Source organism: Chelonia mydas, chromosome 15 (genome assembly GCF_015237465.2).
Source record: "Chelonia mydas isolate rCheMyd1 chromosome 15, rCheMyd1.pri.v2, whole genome shotgun sequence".
NCBI classification, from domain to species: domain Eukaryota; kingdom Metazoa; phylum Chordata; order Testudines; family Cheloniidae; genus Chelonia; species Chelonia mydas.
In genome coordinates, this window is record NC_057856.1 from 22,475,857 (window position 1) to 22,496,215 (window position 20,359).

At 45.7% G+C, this 20,359-nt stretch overlaps 1 protein-coding gene across 4 annotated transcripts in view; it reads right to left on the reverse strand.

The window, feature by feature from the left end:
* LOC102944465 (transmembrane protein 132C) overlaps window positions 1–20,359 on the reverse strand; it is a 294,416-nt gene that overhangs the window by 7,583 nt on the left and 266,474 nt on the right. For all 4 annotated transcript variants that reach the window (XM_043529469.1, XM_037878769.2, XM_043529471.1 and 1 more), the window contains 3 exons: window positions 6,512–6,717; window positions 5,616–5,889; window positions 4,287–4,478 (listed from right to left, as the gene is read on the reverse strand). In XM_043529469.1, the coding sequence (XP_043385404.1) occupies window positions 4,287–4,478; window positions 5,616–5,889; window positions 6,512–6,717 (672 nt within the window). The remainder of the gene's footprint in view (window positions 1–4,286; window positions 4,479–5,615; window positions 5,890–6,511; window positions 6,718–20,359) is intronic.

Genomic DNA, 20,359 nt, shown 5'->3' on the forward strand with positions numbered 1-20,359 from the left:
CAGATCACTTCGAACTCGATTCAGAAGTGATGAAGAATTTGCTTCCTGCAGCAGCTGTTGATTTCCAAGCGACATGCTGTTTCCTAAGCACGTGAAGCATCGCTGCACTCATCAAGACACTTTTTGGTCATGTTTTTCTTTATGTATTTCTCTAATTTCCTCTTCCACACTAGCCAGACTAGCACACTGTGCCTATTTACATTAGTTTGACCTCTTCAGCACCATCGCCGGTCTCAGTGCACGATCACATTTCTGCTTACTCGTAGCTGCTGATCTGCCGGGAGATGCCACCTGATAAATGTGCCAGAATTACAAAGCCAACCAGTATTTTCCCTTTTGTAAATGGCTTTAGCTCCCTTGTTTTCTTCATGTTATATTTAGAGCCGGTGGAACAGTAGGGGGAAAATCTGTCCCCTACAGTTCACAAATCTGTTATGGAGCCGAAGGCCTTGATTCAATTTGGCCATACCTGTGACCTTTCATAATTGCAAATTTGCAAAGCTTCAAAACTCTTCTGCACAGTCTGATCACAAATACAGGTATTTGGCTCTCAATGTACATATCCCACCCCACTGAACTGACCAGCTCTGAAAGTTCAGACACCAAAAGGCAACTTGGATTCAGAAGCTAGAGCTGGTTGGTGAGTGGCATGTCATATATAGATAACATATGATGACACCTACACTGGGGGACCTATGATGGGACCTGCACTGAACTGTCAGGCAGATTTTATGAGGTGGTTTTGACCTATACAGACCTAAATGGCCTATGACCATCCTATGATCCACTGAATACATCTGTAGCATTGTAGGCACTGATGCTGGATTCCCCTCACTACACTACGGAGTTCTCCACAAGGGCCATGGAAATATCCTCTGGTCCCGGATCCGAAAAGGCCCGGATTGGCTGATATTCAGGGCATGCTACAGGATCCATTTGTTTCATCTAGCCTACGAAGAGCGGTTGCTGGATGGAGGCATAGACTGATGCGAGAGTGTGTTTGTATCTGATGACATTCTGGGGCCTGGTAGAAGGGGTGGAATGACTGGTCTGAGTATTTGGTTTGCTGGGGCCTCAAAGCCGTGCCTGGGTCCTTTTTACTGTTCTAACTCAACAGAAAAAAAAAAAGACAAATAAATCCTTTGCACACAATGTACAGAGTGACATGGGTTTCTTGCTCAGCTCTTTGGCTGGGTTAGGGCATAGAATGCGTTTGCAAATGCTGGGTAGATTGTGGTTCAGAGCCAGAAGCTGCACTCCCACGAACAAAGCAAAAGGGGAAAAATCATACTGTAGTCAGCAAATCTTGTCTGACACCTCGTAGAGGAGACGGGCCCAATCCTAGTCCCCCTGAGGTCAGTGGAAGTTGTTCATTGTCTTCAGTGGGAGCAGGATCAGATCTTAAAATACACCACAGAAAACTGACAGAAATGTAAATGTTACTCCGAGCAAGGACTGAGTAAGAACAGATGAAAGTTTGGGAGGTGGAGTTTTTATCAGGACCATGAGAACAGATGATTGGATCACAAAGGTGGGGTTTAAGGTCTGGCTTCTCAGCCTCAGCAGTGACCCCTTAAATAAAGTCACCATAGGCTGGATGAAACTCTCGATTCTTCTTATGGAGGAGAAAGTTGCCGGATTAGAAGCCTCAAACTAGAGCTGGTTGAGAATTTTTCAATTAAAACATTTTTTGGTTGGAAAATGTCGATACATTGAAACCACAACTTTTTGCAGAAATGTGAGTTTTGATGAAAATTTCTCCGGTCCATGGTGGAATTTCGGTATGAAAGGAAAGAGAACCAGAGCCCCCAGAACAGGCAAGAGCCCAGTGGTTAGGGCACTCAGCTGGGATGTAGAAGACCTTAGTTCAAGTCCCTGCTCTGCCCGAGTTGGAGGAGGGACCTGGACCTGCACTTTCCAAGCCCCAGGTGAGGGCTTTCCTGTTAGTCTTACCTCTGGTCCAATGAATATTTAATTATTCATAAAAAAAAAAGTGGAACAGCTTCAACAGGAGAAACTGATTCCACAGCCAGCGAGTTAAAGCCATTCACATGGGTGACCCAGGTTCTAGTCCTGCTCTGACTCAGGCAGAATAGGGACTTGAACCCAGAGCTCCTACATCCCAGGTTACCACCCTAACCACTGTGCTTTTGGTTATTCTGGAGTGTGTCATGTTCTTTCATGAAAATTTTTGAAATGCCTCAGGTTTGTCCTGCTGAGGACCGAAAACAAAATGTCAAAAGGTTGACATTTGTCATGACACGGAATTCTTGTTTTCCGGCCAGTCCTACTTCAACCCCTTTCCATTGCAGGAGGGGAATAATGGCCAACTGTGCTAGCAATTCAGAAACTTGTACCTCTAGGGCCAGTTTTCTGCCAAGAGAGGGGCCATTCCGGGATTCTCTTTAAGAGCATGGGGAAAATTCAATGGCCCATGGAATCAGCTCAGCCCTCTGCAGCAAGGACATGGCGGATGCCCTCAGAACATGGCTGTGCGGGTGCAGAATGCTCTCAGAGCCGCTGCAAAGGGCAAGCTGTGCTGGGCAGCGGAGGAGCTGCTGGTGATCAGGCACCAGGGGAGAGCTCAAGTGCATGAACTACACAAATTGAGGGCAGAAATCAGCCCAATGGGGGAGCACACTGGGGGAGGCACACTGCTTGGAAGCCTCCTCACTCTTAGCTTGGGAGGTGGAGATGGGAAGAAAAGGCAGAGGCAGGGTGTGAGGGAATTAGCAGCTTCTGTGCTGGGGAGGTATGAGGGACTGTGGGAGATGTGGGGTGGAGCAACCAGTCCTCATTAAGGGAAGGGTGCTTGGCAGCCTCTTGCTTCTTGATGGGTGCATTCACACAGCATAATACAGTGGGGCTACACTGCAGAGTGAGGAAGAGGAGGGGCATACAGCAGGTACAGCACCATGAACACACTGTTCAGCTGAACAATATTCAGGAGGCATCGGTCAGAGGCTTCCCATGCTCATAAAGGGACGCTGGTAAATATCTTTGCACACTGCATTGAGACATGCAACCCCTCCTGCCCCACAGGCATGTGACACTCCCAGACAAGCTGCAGGAGAAAAATCCCGCTCTGCCCTATGCCCTCTAACTAGGTTAGATTTGTTTCTAGCTTTGGCTTCTTCAATTTCCAACTCGGCATCTGTCGAGAAGAGCGGTTTCCAAAAGGAAGCCCCAAAGAAGAGCACAAATGGGTTAATTACATAAGACTCAGATGATTACAGGATGAAGTAAATTAAACAGATGGGCAGCACATCCTTCTTCGAGCTGGGATGTCATCCTGCCACTAACGACTGAGTTATAAAACAATCGACATTATTCTTGCGTTCCAGAAAATGATATAGTGATCAGGGTGAAAATGGGCCATAAAACCTGAACCGAGCTCTTCTCTGTTTATGAGGGATGAAATAGTGGTTTTGTGAGAGCTGTGGCTGTGGATGGCATTATACAACCCTGAATAAGAGTATTCTACTACCCTGAGTGAAATCGGGATTGAACAGGCCCTTGTCCCTTCCACTGCTGCTGACCCCCTTGTTTTTAATCTATTCTATGGCAACTATTTGCCTCAATTTGGTGCTGTTTTCTGTTCCTTGTATCCGTACATATTATGTGACCTGCAATTCACTGCTTGAGACCCTTCCCTCAGCTGGTGTGAAAACGTGCCAGCTTTGAATTAAGCAGGATCAACACACCGGTGTCCCCTAATGAGCTGAACAACTAACCCGTCTGAGTCAGCCTGAAGAATAAAAGAAGAGAGAGAAGCCAGGCTGCCTGCTGTTGCTCCACCAGGAAAATGAATGAGGTCGCCTTTCTCACATCACTGTTTTATGGCTTTCCCAAATATTAAATCACTGTGAAGCACAGGGCTCTCCCACTCTCGGACATGGAGATCAAGGGCATTGCTCATGGCAAACAGAGAGCACGGATAGCCTGTGAAACAAGTGTAATAAAGGCTTAGGAGAGCTGCAAAGGTCACGGTGTTTAAAGGGAGCTTTGAAAAGATAGACAACGTGCAATTCGGAACGTTGGGGTTTGGAACTTTTCCGAAGGGCTAAGCCCAAATTTGCAGGAGGGAAGAAAAAAAGAAGCCAACACCAGGGTGCCCTCTGCTGGAAAGGCCCAGCTATAAAAATGTGTTATACCCGTAACTTAAAGTCTATGCTGTTTCCCCCTAAAACTTGCTAAGGGGGAGGCAACTTCATCAGAGCTCTGCAGGGATGACCCACTGCCCCACCCAACTTGCCAGCAGCATGGAGAACTGGAGTGCACACTACCTGTTTAGGGGTATGAAGCAGCTCCTGAGCAATGGTTGTAGCCACAATAGCTCGGTTATTTGCCGGGCTTGGCTGAAGGAAGAGCGACAGCCCAGCCACCACCTGCACCCCGAGGTCTGTTATGGTCACTTTGTCATCTAGCACCGTCACCGTCTTCTCTGCCAGAATGGAGTCCGACAGGGGAGAAAAAACCTTTGGAGAAACAGAAAGGGAACAGCGTCAGGAAAGGGTTAAACAACTACAGTGACCCCTCTCACTGCTTCATCTGCTCCTGCCCCAAAAGCCTGGCTTCAGGCCCAGAAACTGGATGCGAGAGTACATAAAGACAGGCTGGTTTCATGCAGGAAGCGAGGAGAACCTATCCGATGGAGCGATTACAGCTCAAAGCCACTGTATCAAATACCTCTTTAGGAGCTATCTTATTTTACTCCCATTATTTCCATTACTTTCTTATAAGCCTGGAAATAATACAACCTTTCCCTCCTAATTTTGGTCCTGATCCTGCAAGGGGCTGAGCCTTCTCAACTCTCAATGGCTTCAAAGGGTGCTGGAGGCTCTCTGCATCTTCCCGGAGTTGTCCTTCATTTTTCCATTTCCTTATCCATTTCTCTATCCCTGAAGTTTCTAATGGCGCATGCAGCCCATTCTCAAGTGGGAAATTGTTCCCCTTGATTCAAATGGCTACTCCCTATCCACCTCCGAACATTCAGAGAGCAGAGGACAGCTACTCAAACACACACAGTCTCTCCCACCCTCCGTCTGTGGCTACATTTGCAGTTTGTGCACTAAACTGTACCGAGACTCCAACCAGGACACTGAAGGCCAAATCCTCAGGCAGTGGAAATCAGCATAGCACTATGGTCTTCAGTTTACACCAGCTAAGAATCTGGCCCTAAGAGTAGCTTTCACAGGCACTGAACACGCTCCCCTACAGTTGACACCCATTAGAGTTATGGGTGCTCGGTAGCTCTGAAAATCAGGCCTCCCGTCTCCAAGCAGCAGTTCCGCCAGTTGAACTGTAGGGGGAGCCTCAGCCTGTGTGGGAAAGCAGGATGTTCACAGGTGCAAGGGGTGTACATCCAGTAAGGATGGCTGAAATACAGGGTTTAATCTGTCTCACTACAAAAGCGGGGGCTTTTGCGTTATTTGTTTGAATTGACTCGAGATGGAACGCATGTGTGTGAAATTCTAGGAGGCCACAGCCTTGCTACAACAGATTATTACATTTCAAAGCAGTGCTGTTTTTGCAGAACACTCTACTGGCTCTTCCAGGATCATGTAGGTGTTAATGCAGGAATGGTAGAACCCAGAACAGTTCAGTTTATGTACCTGGATTGTTGTCATTCCTACTTCTTGTCCAATCAAAATCCTTCCTTCTTGTAGCCTGGCAATGTGAGGCTCCTCCAACTTCATAAAGTCCATCACCAGGTCTGTGATGTCAAACTGCCAGTCGGAACCCAGCAAGTAGTTCAGCTGACTCCAAGGGCTAGAGTCCTCAGCGACAAACTGAGTAAGGACTCGCACCATGGCATGCTGGTACTGGAGCGCACAGCCTCTTCCCTTCCGCTCATCTTCATCCTCATCCTCACTGTCCCTGGTGGGTCTTGAAAAAAAGAAAAAGGAAGCATAAAAAGTGGTTTGAGGACAAAACTCCTTCATAGTCCCTTTCCCTGCAGTGAAAATGAAAACTAAGAGCAAAGTGCTAAGCAAGGAAAACACTTCCTGGAATAAAATCAATTAAGAGCAGAAAAACGATCATCTTTGACCTGTAAACTGAGCAGACTTGAACAGAGCAATTGAGAGTGTACACGGAGCCCCAAAACTGTCATTGCATGCGGTGGCACACAGGTACATGCCCCTAAGTTTCGTTGCTGATTCGTGGCATTACACAGGCGATCGAGAGAGGCGTGTGATATTGGTGTCTTCTCTTTGAAGATCTCCACTGAAATACCGGAATGCAGAGACGGGCCAGAACCAAAACCTCCTTCCAGTCTCCCTTGAACTATGGGTCGGATTCAAATCCGAACTCTGCCACTGGACCATCGAGGTGACTAAATGACTTAGGAGCACATATCCCATTGAAAAACACTGACTACCCTGGGGGGGGGCGGGGGAAGTTGGGATCCAGATACAACCTCTGTACTGTGAGCTGTTCTTCCTGGGGTTATAATCAGCTCCATTCATTGCAAGAAAATGCTTGATATATATTAAGTGACTAAACCCACCTCTTATTGGAGACAATGGGGACTCTCCAGCCTTTTATTTGGCTTAGCTCCGTGTCCGAAATATCAATCTGAAGAGGCAGGCGTGGAACCCAGACTGTGATTTGCAGAGGGGCGCTCAGATATTGGTATGTGAAATTCACTACCGCATCCACCTGGCCTTTCATTTCTTTGCCATTGACAAACACATAGTCACATCTGTCAGAAACCTAAAGGAGAGGAAGGTAAGGGGAAAAGAGAGAGAGAAAAAGAAGGTAATCGCTGCAACAAAGCAGGCTCACAGTGGAAACCTGGCATCTGAAAAACAAAAACAAACAAAAAAGGCTCCCTTCTCCTTACGCATGTTAATGATGGCGTTTTACAATGGAACCAGCTGAACACAAAAATCCTCCACCGGCTCAGGAGGCATAATTATGCTGGAGATGCCTAAAGACTGGATACGATTTCTGAAGCTGCTGGCTGAGTTTTCTATTTGTTATTCAATGAGCCACTAGCTGATCATATCTCTATGGAATTTATAATGAGAGGCTCCTTCACAACATGGCCAAAAGAAACCTAACGGCCCCGAACTGGGCTAGTTGGATGCAGGCAGTAAATATAAAGCTCTACCCCAACCAGAGTTTTCACCTTTAGTCTGGTGTGACACTGTTTAGTGTCACACATCAATCCGAGGATGAAGTTTGCTCTGGAGTGGATTTCACATGGAGAAAGGAAACAAAAACATACTCATTTCCTCTGAAATAAACATTATCTGTTTATGAATGTTTACATTTTGATTAAAGCCATAAAGTAATTCTAAACACTGCAGTAGATTTATCATTAACATGTAAATACTGTCCTGAAATATAAGCAAGCATTAGCATAGTCATGTAAGAGTTATACCAGTAATCACTTCTTTAATCAATGTTGTAATTTACAGACCATTGAGTTTTCTCATTTATTACCTTACTGAGTACTAGTGGGATGGAATAGAATCCCTCCAGAATATATAAATCATTAAGAGGGATGCAGATAGTATGAAGTGGCTCGGTGTGATAAAGTCATTGTCAAATCTATTCCTAAAGGTGTCATAAACGTCTGGGGAAATCTTGCGGCGCATTAATCATACATTAAGTGGCTAGCAATGGGAGCTGTTGCATTACTAAATGAGCTGGCATGTCTGCAGAAATTACAAGTAAACCCAACAGATATCTTCAATTCACATGCTTTCTCCCTCCCCTTCAGAAATCTATTTCATCTTCCATAATGAAAGTCATTAGCACTGGTAGTGGCCCTCCCACCTGAACATCTATTTATACCATCATCTGCTCCCTTTGATTTTGTCTTTCCCCATACCACTTTATTCAAATGATGCTTATCACATGGAGTAGCTCAAGTCCCCAAGCTAATCAAACGGATGGGTGCCCTCTATGACCATGGATAAACCCAAGGGCTAGATATGCTAAACTGTTTCCAGTTATACAGCACATGTCCAATCTGTATCCTCTGGTAGTTTAGGCACTGCTCACTTTCTGGTGTAATAAGTCAGGAGAAATATTTCAAGGGAAGACCTCAGAGAACATAATCTGAGCACAGTTTCATGAACTGATGCCATCGCTCAAGATGGTTGTGGTGTGAGTGAGTTCTAGTCACTGGATGCAATACTATCTAGTACAATACAGGACCCACCTTTTTGTTTAGCCTTTTTGCCTCATGTTATCCAAGTTATGTTTAATGGCCATAAGGGGGGAAATGTTCCCTTATTTCACATAGATGGACAGTGTGTCCTGTTTTAATATATGTTACACAGGAGTGTGGTCTGTAATTTACAAAAGGGATGACACTTTCATATTAGTTTGTATATGAGCTATATATGATCTCATATATCTCACATGTGCTGCAATGACATATGTACTACTTATATATGATTCACATGAAAGCTATACAGATTTTTGTTCCAGATGGTTACTCTTGCTTTTCATGGTCCTGTTAACGGTGACACTTTTCCCCCTCTGTATAGAGTTATGACATCAGGAATCACAATCCATCATAAAAAGGAGGATTTATTAAAGAAAACCACGACCATTACAGATAGGCTTCTACACAGCTTCAGTTCCAGCTTTGTCATCTTTGTTTGCCCAGCACCCATTCTGCCTGGAGCTCTATACAGCGCACAGAGACAGTAGCTACTGAATAATATACTGCAAGTAAATAGATCATTGCACATGGTCTATTGCTCTGAACATAAAACTGGGAGCAACAAAGTCCTTATTTCTAATCATGGCTCTGACCTGGGTTCTAATCTCTGATGCCCTGTGTGGTCTCAGGCAAGTCACTTTAACTCTATGTTTCCCCCATCCTCAGAATGGGGATAGCAATATTTACGTACCTGTTGGGGCGCTATGAGCCTGACGGCTTGTCTATGCGTGGAGGGAATGCGCTTTACAGGCGTGTAATTTTTAAAATGCACTAATGTATTGTGCATTTATTGGTCCATGTAGACCCTGCTGGGGCATTTAGACATAGTGCTGTTTGAAGCAGTTCTACATTAAAGCGTATGAGGGGACCTTAAGTGTGCACCAGCAGGGTCTACATGGACCCATTAATGTGCAACTCATTCGTGCGCTTTAGAAATCACCCCCATAGAGCGCATGACCCCTCCGTGTAGTGAGCGGCTGTGACTCAGGTAGAAAGCTGCATGCTGCCTGGGTTCCGGTCCCACTGCGCCAAATGTCTGCTATGAAACTGTGTTTCGCGGAGCAAAGTGGGAAGTTAGCGCTCCATGGGGAGGAATCCCAGCTTCTGCGGAGTCGGGAGCCTTTACATCGGAGCCTTCCTTTAATCGCTCTGCTGCCACCGCCCCTTTCTCCCTTCAGCAGTGACGCCCCCGTGCTGCAGTGAGGAACCTGCGGGGAATTTAGGCAGCTTGGCGCCGCAATAACTCCCACTCTGATATCTATGGGCTAGCAGGGGATGGTGATATCTGATGCCTCCCCTATGCTCTCCCCCTCTCTGGCAGGCGGCTTTCATAGGTATATTCTGCTTCGGGACGGCAGCTGGTTGACTCTACAGAGCCTCTGTGATATACTCACAGTGAGGGACATCTGTATGTGGATCAAAGGTTTGTGATAAAACGTTCACCTTCAGGCTGACCCAGGTGTCCTGGACATAGAGCGATGATTTAATAATAGCAGAAGCCAAACACTGTCGGGAACCGAACCAATTTGTCTGTCAGGGAAAAACAACAACAATAGCAGCAAATCCTCAATCTGTAAATGCTTCTGGGCTGATGTCCAACCTCCAGCTTTCCTCGCAACGCTGCTGTAGACCCGCATAGGCCCGCTAGGAACAAATGGCGAAACAAATGTATCTAGCCTCGCATCTTAAGGAAGCAGCTATTGTAGCTACCAAGCTGCTGTTAATAATTGATGCAGGTTAATATTTATTACTGGGTATGCATCAGCCAGAGTAACAGGCCTTTTTGACTTGCATTGAGGGGAAAAAAAAAAAAGTCTTTTCACCAAGTCTAAGCATCCTTACCATTCCTTACACAAGCTTTCTTTGGCTCCTATATTCCCAATACAGCGGGGGGCAAGTCCCAAGCTACCAACTGTCAGTGAAAGTATTTTTGACTATTTCACTTTCAAGCCGCTATCCTTCTTGGGGCTGCCCGGATTGCTTTTGAAGTGGATTCACACACACGAAAGCACAGGATGGTAGGGATGTTTCCCAAGCTAGTGTCTCAGAGCAGGTGAAAGGGAGAAGAGGGTGGTAACTCGGCGCCCAATTCACAAGGCACACGTCTTGTCGTCTGCACATGCATAAGAATAAGACACTGGCTCCCTGAAAATGCCCCATTAAAATCGTGCTCGGTCTGCAGCTTTGGTAATCACAAAATCCTGGGTCAGCTGAGTACGGAAGGGTAAGCAAACTGAGATGGCCTCCTCCTTCCTTCTGTCACCTAACAATGGTTTAAAAAAAAAAAAAAAAAAAAAAAAGAAATAAAAAGGCTTTCCCCAGCTTCAGTGAGCAAATCCAGATCTAAATCCAAATACACTGATTCCTGCCAGGATTTAGCATAGCCTAGAGTCTCCCTGTTTAACCAGCACCTAACCCAAAACAGTGGGTTCCTTACTGACGGAACTAGGGGACTGCTAACCGTTACTAACTCACCTAGGAACGGACTACTTTAGATCACACCAGAGTAGCTGGAAATCAGATCCCAGTCATCTTACTTTTTTGGATGGGTTCAAACTGGTCTTCTGGTCATTGTTCTGCACAGGCATGAGGTAAATTCAGCGCCTTCCCCATGAAGATATGCGTGGCTACGTCTACACTGTGAGCTAAGGGGGTGATTCCCAGCTCGTGTAGACATACTTGGGCTAGCTCTCATTGAGACAGCGGGCTAAAAATAGTCGCGTATCTGCAGTGGCACAGTCAGCAGCTGCGGCAGATCCAGGCAGGTTTTGTCAGAGACCAGGGCATGGGTGGTTAGGCCTAGTGGTTACGGCAGGAGCAGGAGCCCAGGGTCAGAGTCAGGGGTTAGAACTGAAGACCGGAACTGGAGCCGAGGGTCAGACCTGGGTGACAGGGCGCGAGGCGCAGCAGGAGCAGGCCTGGGAACAGGCAGGGGCTAGTGCAGCCAGGGGCAACGCTTTGCGCAGCTGCTGGCCTAATGCTGCTGCTGGGCTTCAGAGCACACCTGTTGGCTCCTCCAGCCAATCGGGAGGGCTGGCCAGTTGGGCGATTTTGCTGCAAGCCAAGTGTGAGTCAGCTGCGTGGCCTCTGATGCTCACTAGGGAGCTAGCTAGACACAGGCTCAGGGCTGGCAAGCCCTAATTCCTGATAGGTTTGTACTTGGGATGGCTAGCTTTGACCTAGCTAGCTCGAGTTAGCAAGCCAGGGCAGCACCGGACTTCAGCAGGGACTGTACAAGCCCGCCCCAGACTCTGGGTATATTCTCAGGTGGCTAGCCCGGGCAGACATCTGTGCTCCCGCAGCAAGGCGAGGTCAGGTATGTTTACGCATGCTGCAGTCACTCCTCTAATCCCCTGATCGGCATAGTGAGAGGGAAGTTCTAGTCTATTTTTTGTCCTGTGGTATTTGAGCACCTTCCAGAACTACATTAAGCAATGTGACTAGCACCAGGGGTGGCCAGCCTGAGCCTGAGAAGGAGCCAGAATATTGCCAAAGAGCCAGTAATACATCAGCTCCCTACCCCCGCCATGCCCCCGCAGCTCCTCCCGCCCACCGGCAGCCCTGCTGATCAGCGCCTCCCCCTCTGTCCCCGCATCTCCCGATCAGCTGTTTCATGGCATGCAGGAGGCTGGGGGGCGGGGGGGAGGAAGGGAGGAGGAGAAGCGAGGGCATGGCAGGCTCAGGGGAGGGGGCAGGGTATAGCAGAGCCAGGGATTGAGCAGTGAGCACCCCCCAGCACATTGGAAAGTTGGCACCTATCGCTCCAGCCCCAGAGTCGGTGCCTGTACAAGGAGCTGCATGTTAACCTCTGAAGAGCCGCATGTGGCTCCGGGTGGCCACCCCTGGACTAGCACCTCTCACCTCTGATTCTGGTCCACAATAATTCATTGAGCCCATGACAGAAGTTGAGATGCTGGAGACTTTGTCTGTGTGAACAGGTGATGTTATTCCCTCCCACCCACCCCTTCCAGTGTTTACATTTTTCACCATGAAAACATTTTCCCTTTGAAACGTCCTTTTCTCTTTTGCATCTAAAAAGGTGAGATGACGATGAAGAGAGCTCCTGCTTAGCCATCACCTTTATGGAAATGATCTGCTCCACTCGGTGTAGTGGATCAGCGAAAAGTTTTGCATTTTAAGGAGCTCTCTGATGCCATTTCAGCAGTTTCCTTCCTTATTAAAGTTGGCATTACAGCTACTTTTCCCTAGTTATTTTTCTAACTTTGCTTTAGACCAAAAAGAAAAAAAGTGAGAGAAGAAAAGGCAGGGCTAAGCAAAATTTCTGAGATGCTTCCTTTCTCTTTGCTTTATTTTTTTGTGCTCCCTTCTAACAAAGGCCACTTAGACTCCAGACTTCATCCTGTGATAAACCACATTTTAAGTGAGCTGGCAGCCTGGAACAGAAACATCAAATCATCCCCCAAGAGCATGACCTGCGGCCGCTTGGAGAACTGCGCTGTAGTACCCTGGAACTTTGCAATTTGGGAGGGAATGCGAGCTCCCTGCTAATAAAGCAGAAACAGAACTTGGTTGCAATGAATATAAAGGGAGCTGTAATGAATATGAGGGCCCTGGACACAGACAAGACCCCATATTTCTCCCTTGCCTGCAGACTGAAGCTGTTATCCTGCAGTGAGCTCTGTGGCAGGGTGAAGACCTTTCATAGCATAGACTGTCTCGTGTCCTCACGCAGAGTCTCACTACCTTCTGACCGGGACTCAGCAATCATGGAAGGGAACGCTGCCTCCACCACAAAGAGGGAGGTGCCAGGGAGGACCGTCTTGGGGATTTGACTTCTGTTGCAGATTCCTAGAGCCCTGCAAATCTGCGGACCCTGTTTGTGGATCACAGATGGATGCGAATACAAATTTTGTATCCGCGCAGGGCTCTGCAGGTTCCTGAGCAATTTACATTAAGATACAGTTCGGCGCAGACACCTCGCAAGGCAAATTTTGTGTCAAATGGAAGCCAAGACTCTTAGGCTTTGAAAGACAGTTGGAATCAAAAACTGATCTGCCCCATTTCAGATCTGGGTAACCCAGATGCGGAAAGAATGGCTTGTAAAAGGCATGGAAATTAATGAGATGTACAGACTCTTTTACCCTAATGTAAGCTTCTTCACACTTCCCATGGGCTTTCGCCTCTGGAAACAGGCTTTAAATTTGGCCCACACTGGCAGGGCTCTAAAGGACCAAGGGGTAAAAAAAAAAAAAAAAAAAAAGGAGAGCAGCTTTTAATATGGCATTTGTAAAAGTTTCTGAGCACCACCAGTTCGCAAGGTATCAGTCCAGTTCCTGGTGTACATCACAAAGTCTGTCTGGCTTAGCCTTAATTAGGCAGTCTGCAAGCTATAAAGCCCTGGAACTAGAAGTGTAAAGAACAGAAATGTCTCATTATGATAGCTGTAGGTGTCCTGCCTGCGTCCATTAACCTACTGGACCTGGGAAGGCTTCCTGCTACTGAAGATATATTAAAAAAAAAAAAACCCCACAGGAGATACATTTTAAACTCTAGTTCTTGTCAGTTGCCTTCCAGACTGTCTGGCTCTCATAACTAGAAAGTAGGATCTGCCAGAACTAGAATTCAGTAAGCACATATTAGAAGCTTAGCTGGTGACAGGCTGCTGAATGCACTAGGTCTTTAGCATCCAGAAAGCTAGGTGTGCATCCTGATTAGATCACAAATGAAAAGAGTTTGACAGATATCCAGAGAATTCATTACCAAGATCAATGCAAGCTGGTAATACATAATAATGCTTTCCATTTACAGCATGGTGTCCTTCAAATGATTTATAACACCCTTGCAAAGCAGGATACTACTATTATCCCTGTTCTATGGGTTGGTAAACTGAGGCAGGGAGACACAACTAACGAAAAGTCGCTTGTAATTTTGGCGGCCAAATTTTAGACATCATTGGCAGGAATCAGAGTTTTGTGTGCTCAGCACCCCTCATCTGGTCTTAGGTGTCTAAAACTGGGCAGCTAAACATGAGGCCACTCAAAATTAGAAGCACTTCAGAAAAACATCACCTAAGTGATTTAGCCAAGGCCACAGCGAATCAGTAGCAGACCTGGAAATACACCTTGAAAGTTCGGAGTCCCAGTTCACTCTCTAACAGCTAGACTATACTGCCTCATTATTTTCTAGATTATCTCCTCTCTCTATTGAACTTTAGACAAAGACACGAATTACATGGCCCTAACCTAACTCTGGTTTCAATGCTCCGTGCCGGATGAACTCTTTGATGTTCCGAATATCATTCAATGACAGCACAGGCCACCAGACAATCTGATTCACTTCAGGATAAGTCACAGAATAAAACCCAGGCTCCAACAGCAGGAACGTTGCTCGACAGGACAGAGATGCATCAGCAGCACAGTGTGAAATAGCCTCCAGAGTCCTAACCTGCATTCTGTTCCTGACACCGGCTTCCCCCACTGTCACTCACACTTTTAATAGGAGAGAGAAAAAGAAGCGTGTGTTTCTGACAGGAGACCATATGTCACAGAGCATGGTTTTCTCCTATTCCTGCCTCTCACCCGATCTGTTCTTAGTGATGCAAGAACGCCTGTGACATGCTGGGTGATGGCCTCATAGAGTGAAGAAGCCACAGGTGCAGTGTTGAACAACTTGAGCCCACGGCCAAGTTTTTCTTAACAAGGCACAGTGCAGATGGATTCCTCCTTTTTAGTGAGTTCCAGATTGTGCTGTCTTGTCAGGCTTCTGGCAAGGTGCTTGGGTATTTAAGGGAAGTTCTCCAATGAATGTCTCTCAAAGTTTTCACTATGGCTTCATGAAGCTTATATTTCCTCTGCTGCCTGCATAAACTAATTACTCATAAAACATGGTAAAAGGTTTTGAAATAAATGAATATACACCTTGTTTATGATGATGGGTTCTGCAGTACTTAAGCAGTACCTCTTCATGCAAGTAGTTGCATTATAGCCAATAAGACTATTCACGTGACTGAGTGCCACTCAAACTAAGGGTTGCAGATCCAGGTCCTAAGATTTTTAAGTGACCGACAGTCTTCCAGGCCCCTCAGAACTTATTACTTTGGAGCCTCTTCCACCCTCAATGCCACATGAAGTCAGTTCTTCTCTTGGCCCAGGAAGACAGTACACAGCTTCCTTCAGATGCCATCAAAACTGCTCCTGAGTCAGTCACTGAGATCACTTCAGAGGATGCTGTATTCACATTGACCCCAGTCTCTGCCAGCGGGAAAACCAAACTCAAATCCCACACCTCAGCCCTACGTGGCAGAACGCTGCAGTGTCTGGTTGTCAGAGATTAAAATGTTCAATGGGATCTCCTATCAGAGAGGGTCACTATTATTTTTCATGAACTCAATTCAACTCCTATCAGTCAACGGTAAGTCTTTTACTTTGACTTCAGTGGGAGTTGGATCAGTCCTGGAATCACTGCTTCTAATCATTCAAGTTTATATTTTTACATTCATCCATCTGCTCTTGGGAAATTCCCTGTCAGGATGAAAAATGACTGCCTCGGCCCATTGTAAGATGAAGGAAGGCACATGAGCTTCCAAGATCTTTGTAGAAAAGGGGAACAAACTAAATGCTGCCTGAACACAACTGTGGTGCCATGGAGGGCAAGACTCAAGACACTTTGGCCCCATTTTTAGGCTTCATCCTACAAAGTGAAGCACACAGATGCAGGAGTCATACCATATGCATCATTTTAGAGATCCTGGACCTTATGTTTTGGTGTTTAAAATAGGCATTTGCCTGTTACTGTCAGAACAATTTAAATGTTAAAAAGATTTTGTAAAAAATATTGTAATGAAGAGAAATGTATTTATTTTTTAAAAATTTAGAATGATTGAAAACACTTGTAGTATAAAGAATAAAGGATAGCAACATTTAGCAATTATATAGCACTTTTCATTTATAGATATGATAGCTATTACCAAAGTATCATTACCCTTATTTTCAGAAGGAGAAATTCAAGCACACACAGCTAAAGTGATCTGACCGAAGTCACTCCTGGAAATATGGAATGGCAGTATTGAATATGGAAGACTCCAACCCTTATGGAAAAGTCCTATAGTAGTTTTCAACCTGAGGTCTGCAGACTATGTCTAAGGGGTCTGCGAAAGGTTATCGTTACCATAGAACAGTGGTTTTCAACCTGTGGTCTACAGACCCTGGGGTATCCACAGACTATGTCTAATATTTCCAAAGAGATCCACACCTCCATCTGAAAAATTTTAGGTGTCCGCAAATGAAAAAAGGTTGAAAACCACTTCCCCATAGAATTTAACAGACAATGATAACGCTTCTATAGACTTTTTAAACTATCCTTTAGAATTTAATAAAGTTTTATGTCCTGCTACAGAATGTTATTATCATCTAACGGAAGGAGATAATTCTCTACTACGTTCTATAGGTCTGAGAGTAAATTCCATACCACTCTATAGGTTTCATTCCTATGAAATGGGATTTTCACATAAGTGTGGTTCTGCACCAAATCCACCTTACATCCTGCTAGCTGTTCCATGAGACCCCACCCCCAAGTAGGAATTCCAAGACTGGGCCCATGATTCTGAGGAGTAGACACCGGACTCTTGGAGAAAGGGAGATGTCTGCTGAAGAACAGATCAGTTTATTTCTAGGCGTGTGTTGCATCTGGAACAAGGGAAAGGTTCAATACTGAGAATGGATACTGGTCAGTGGAGACTTAAATAAGGTTCATTTGAAACATACCCTTTCATACTAAAAAGAGTGCATCTGAGAAGAGCTAAAGCTTCAGATTTGAGCTGATCCATAATCCCCAGAAACACATTCACAGCCTTTTAATCCCGCATTCAACGGGTCTTTAAAAATGAATCAACAACCAGAAGAGTTGATAACTGGTAGCGTGGCCCACTGACTTCAGTTGGAGTTGTGGGTGTTCATTGACTCTGAAAATGAGGCCACAAGCTCCTCCCATACGGAAGGCACGAAAGAGGTAAGGGCAATAACCGAGACTTAACATTCACAGGATCCTAGCGGTTATAGATGGAAAAGTCCTATTTGATCATTCTACAAACAAGAACGAGACTGAGAATGTTTGCTTTTCTCACAAGCACCCACTTATAAAACAGACTCAAAATAGTTAGAGACAGTAACTGTTCCTAACCTAGAAAGGATAATTAGAGAATTGGGCAATTATTATATTTTAATGACTTATTTAAGCCAACATTCTGCCCTTCTTACAGTTTCCCCCTGTAGCTCTAAATGGGAAAGGAGTCTATGCTGTAACATTGCAGTGTGCCTGCACACAACTGCCATGTTCTACATGTAAAATGGCTTCCTTCCCTGGGATCGGTCCTTGGGAAACATTCCCAAAAGGTCCCCCCGGCTCTCCTGCTGGTAATAGCTCACCTTACCTGATCACTCTCGTTACAGTGTGTATGGTAACACCCATTGTTTCATGTTCTCTGTGTATATAAAATCTCCCCACTGTATTTTCTACTACATGCATCTGATGAAGCGAGCTGTAACTCACGAAACCTTCTGTTCAAATAAATTGGTTAGTCTCTAAGGTGCCACAAGTCCTCCTTTTCTTTTTGCGAATACAGACTAACACGGCTGTTACTCTGAAATCATTCCCAATGACCTGCACGAATTACTTCAGGATTAGGCCTTTAGAACGGAAGGCGCTGAGAATCTTGAGAGATCAGGGTCATCATTTATGAAGCAATTTAGAACCCTTTCGTTTGGACGGTTCTGCATATTCCACACTATCGTCAGAATCAACAAAACTACCTATAAACCTCTCAAAGGTTTAAACTCTCAAACTCGCAGCGTGTTTCTTATGGAAAGGGCCGTACATTCCCTAATCTCATTACAAAGATGGCTGGCAGATCTGCAGTGCAGAACATTTAACTCACCGTATCTCATTCGCTATGACAGACTGAAGAGAGCAGAGAGGTCACTGATGGCCAGCTGAGACTGCAGGGCATGTATTTGCTCCCAAGTGACCAGCATGTTGGAGCTGAACTGCAGACTCTCTAAGCCACATGAACTCTCCGAAGCCAGCATTAGCAAACAAAACAAAATCTGTCTTGTGCTGTGCACTCTAGAGTCAAACCATTTTGGAAAAGGGTGCAAATGCAAAGCGATTGGTCCTGCTCGCTAGGGATATGACAGACTATACACACAAAGTGAATGAGAGTCTCTTGCATGGCAGCGCGGGGTCACTGAGGTGAGCACAGAGACTGTTCCTTGCTTTAAACTAAAGACTGGTCCCAATCACATCTGCTAACTTGAATGGGAACCGCCACATTGTTTGCTGCTTTGTAACTTTACAAGTCTTCAGTGATTTACACCTTTCCCTTCGGTCACTTGACTCAAATGACAGATTCACAACCGTGCTGACGGCTTGTTTCCTCACAGTGTAATTTTAAAAGAGCATATGATTTTAAGCCCATGGGGGAAATGGGGGGGGGGGGAAGAGAGGAGGGAAAATGAGGGTAAATATAAGGGATCCTTAACTGCAGCATCATCAGTGGAGACTCAACAGCACAGTACATAAAAGTTTGGAGAAAATGGTGGAGCCTCCGAACAAATCTGTTATCCTTCCCCTGCTACAAAGGTTGGGGTCTAGGTAGGTCTCCATTTTGCAGCTTTGAAGTTGATTTTGGAGCACTTACTGTAGGTGTTGTTACTGTTACTGTTGTTGTAGGTGTTACTGCCATTTCGCTTTGAGTGTTCATTTATGACGTACAGGTTTTCTATAATGACACCACCATTAGTGAGCAGAATGAATCCAGGAGATGACATGGAGAGAACTCCGCAATGATATGGTCCAGTGTTTCTTTGGGTGTCTAGAAGGTCTTTGCATATTACACCTTTCACTATTGACTTCCAGGATCTCATATTAAACCAATTGTTAAACAAATTGGTTAAATATAGAATCATAGAATATCAGGGTTGGAAGGGACCTCAGGAGGTCACCTAATCCAACCCCCTGCTCAAAGCAGGACTCATCCCCAACTAAATCATCCCAGCCAGGGCGTTGTCAAGCCTGACCTTAAAAACTTCTAAGGAAGGAGATTCCACAACCTCCCTAGGTAACGCATTCCAGTGTTTCACCACCCTCCTAGTGCAAAAGTTTTTCCTAATATCCAACCTAAACCTCCCCCCCTGCAACTTGAGACCATTACTCCTTGTTCTGTCATCTGCTACCACTGAGAACAGTTTAGATCCATCCTCTTTGGAACCCCCCTTCAGGTAGTTGAAAGCAGCTATCAAATCCCCCCTCATTCTTCTCTTCTGCAGTCTAAACAATCCCAGTTCCCTCAGCCTCTCCTCATAAGTCATGTGTTCCAGTCCCCTAATCATTTTTGTTGCCCTCCGCTGGACTCTTTCCAGTTTTTCCACATCCTTCTTGTAGTGTGGGGCCCACAACTGGACACAGTACTCCAGATGAGGCCTCACCAATGTCGAATAGAGGGGAACGATCACGTCCCTCGATTTGCTGGCAATGCCCCTACATATACATCCCAAAATGCCATTGGCCTTCTTGGCAACAAGGGCACACTGTTGACTCATATCCAGCTTCTCATCCACTGTAACCCCTAGGTCCTTTTCTGAAGAACTGCTGCCGAGCCATTCGGTCCCTAGTCTGTAGCAGTGCATGGGATTCTTCCGTCCTAAGTGCAGGACTCTGCACTTGTCCTTGTTGAACCTCATCAGATTTCTTTTGGCCCAATCCTCTAATTTGTCTAGGGCACCCTGTATCCTATCCCTACCCTCCAGTGTATCGACCTCTCCTCCCAGTTTAGTGTCATCGGCAAACTTGCTGAGGGTGCAATCCACACCATCCTCCAGATCATTTATGAAGATATTGAAAAAAACCGGCCCGAGGACTGACCCTTGGGGCACTCCACTTGATACCGGCAGACAACTAGACATGGAGCCATTGATCACTACCCGTTGAGCCCGACAATCTCGCCAACTTTCTATCCACCTTATAGTGCATTCATCCAGCCCATACTTCTTTAACTTGCTGGCAAGAATACTGTGGGAGACCGTGTCAAAAGCTTTGCTAAAGTCAAGGAACACCACATCCACTGCTTTCCCCTCATCGACAGAGCCAGTTATCTCGTTATAGAAGGCAATTAGATTAGTCAGGCATGACTTGCCCTTGGTGAATCCATGCTGACTGTTC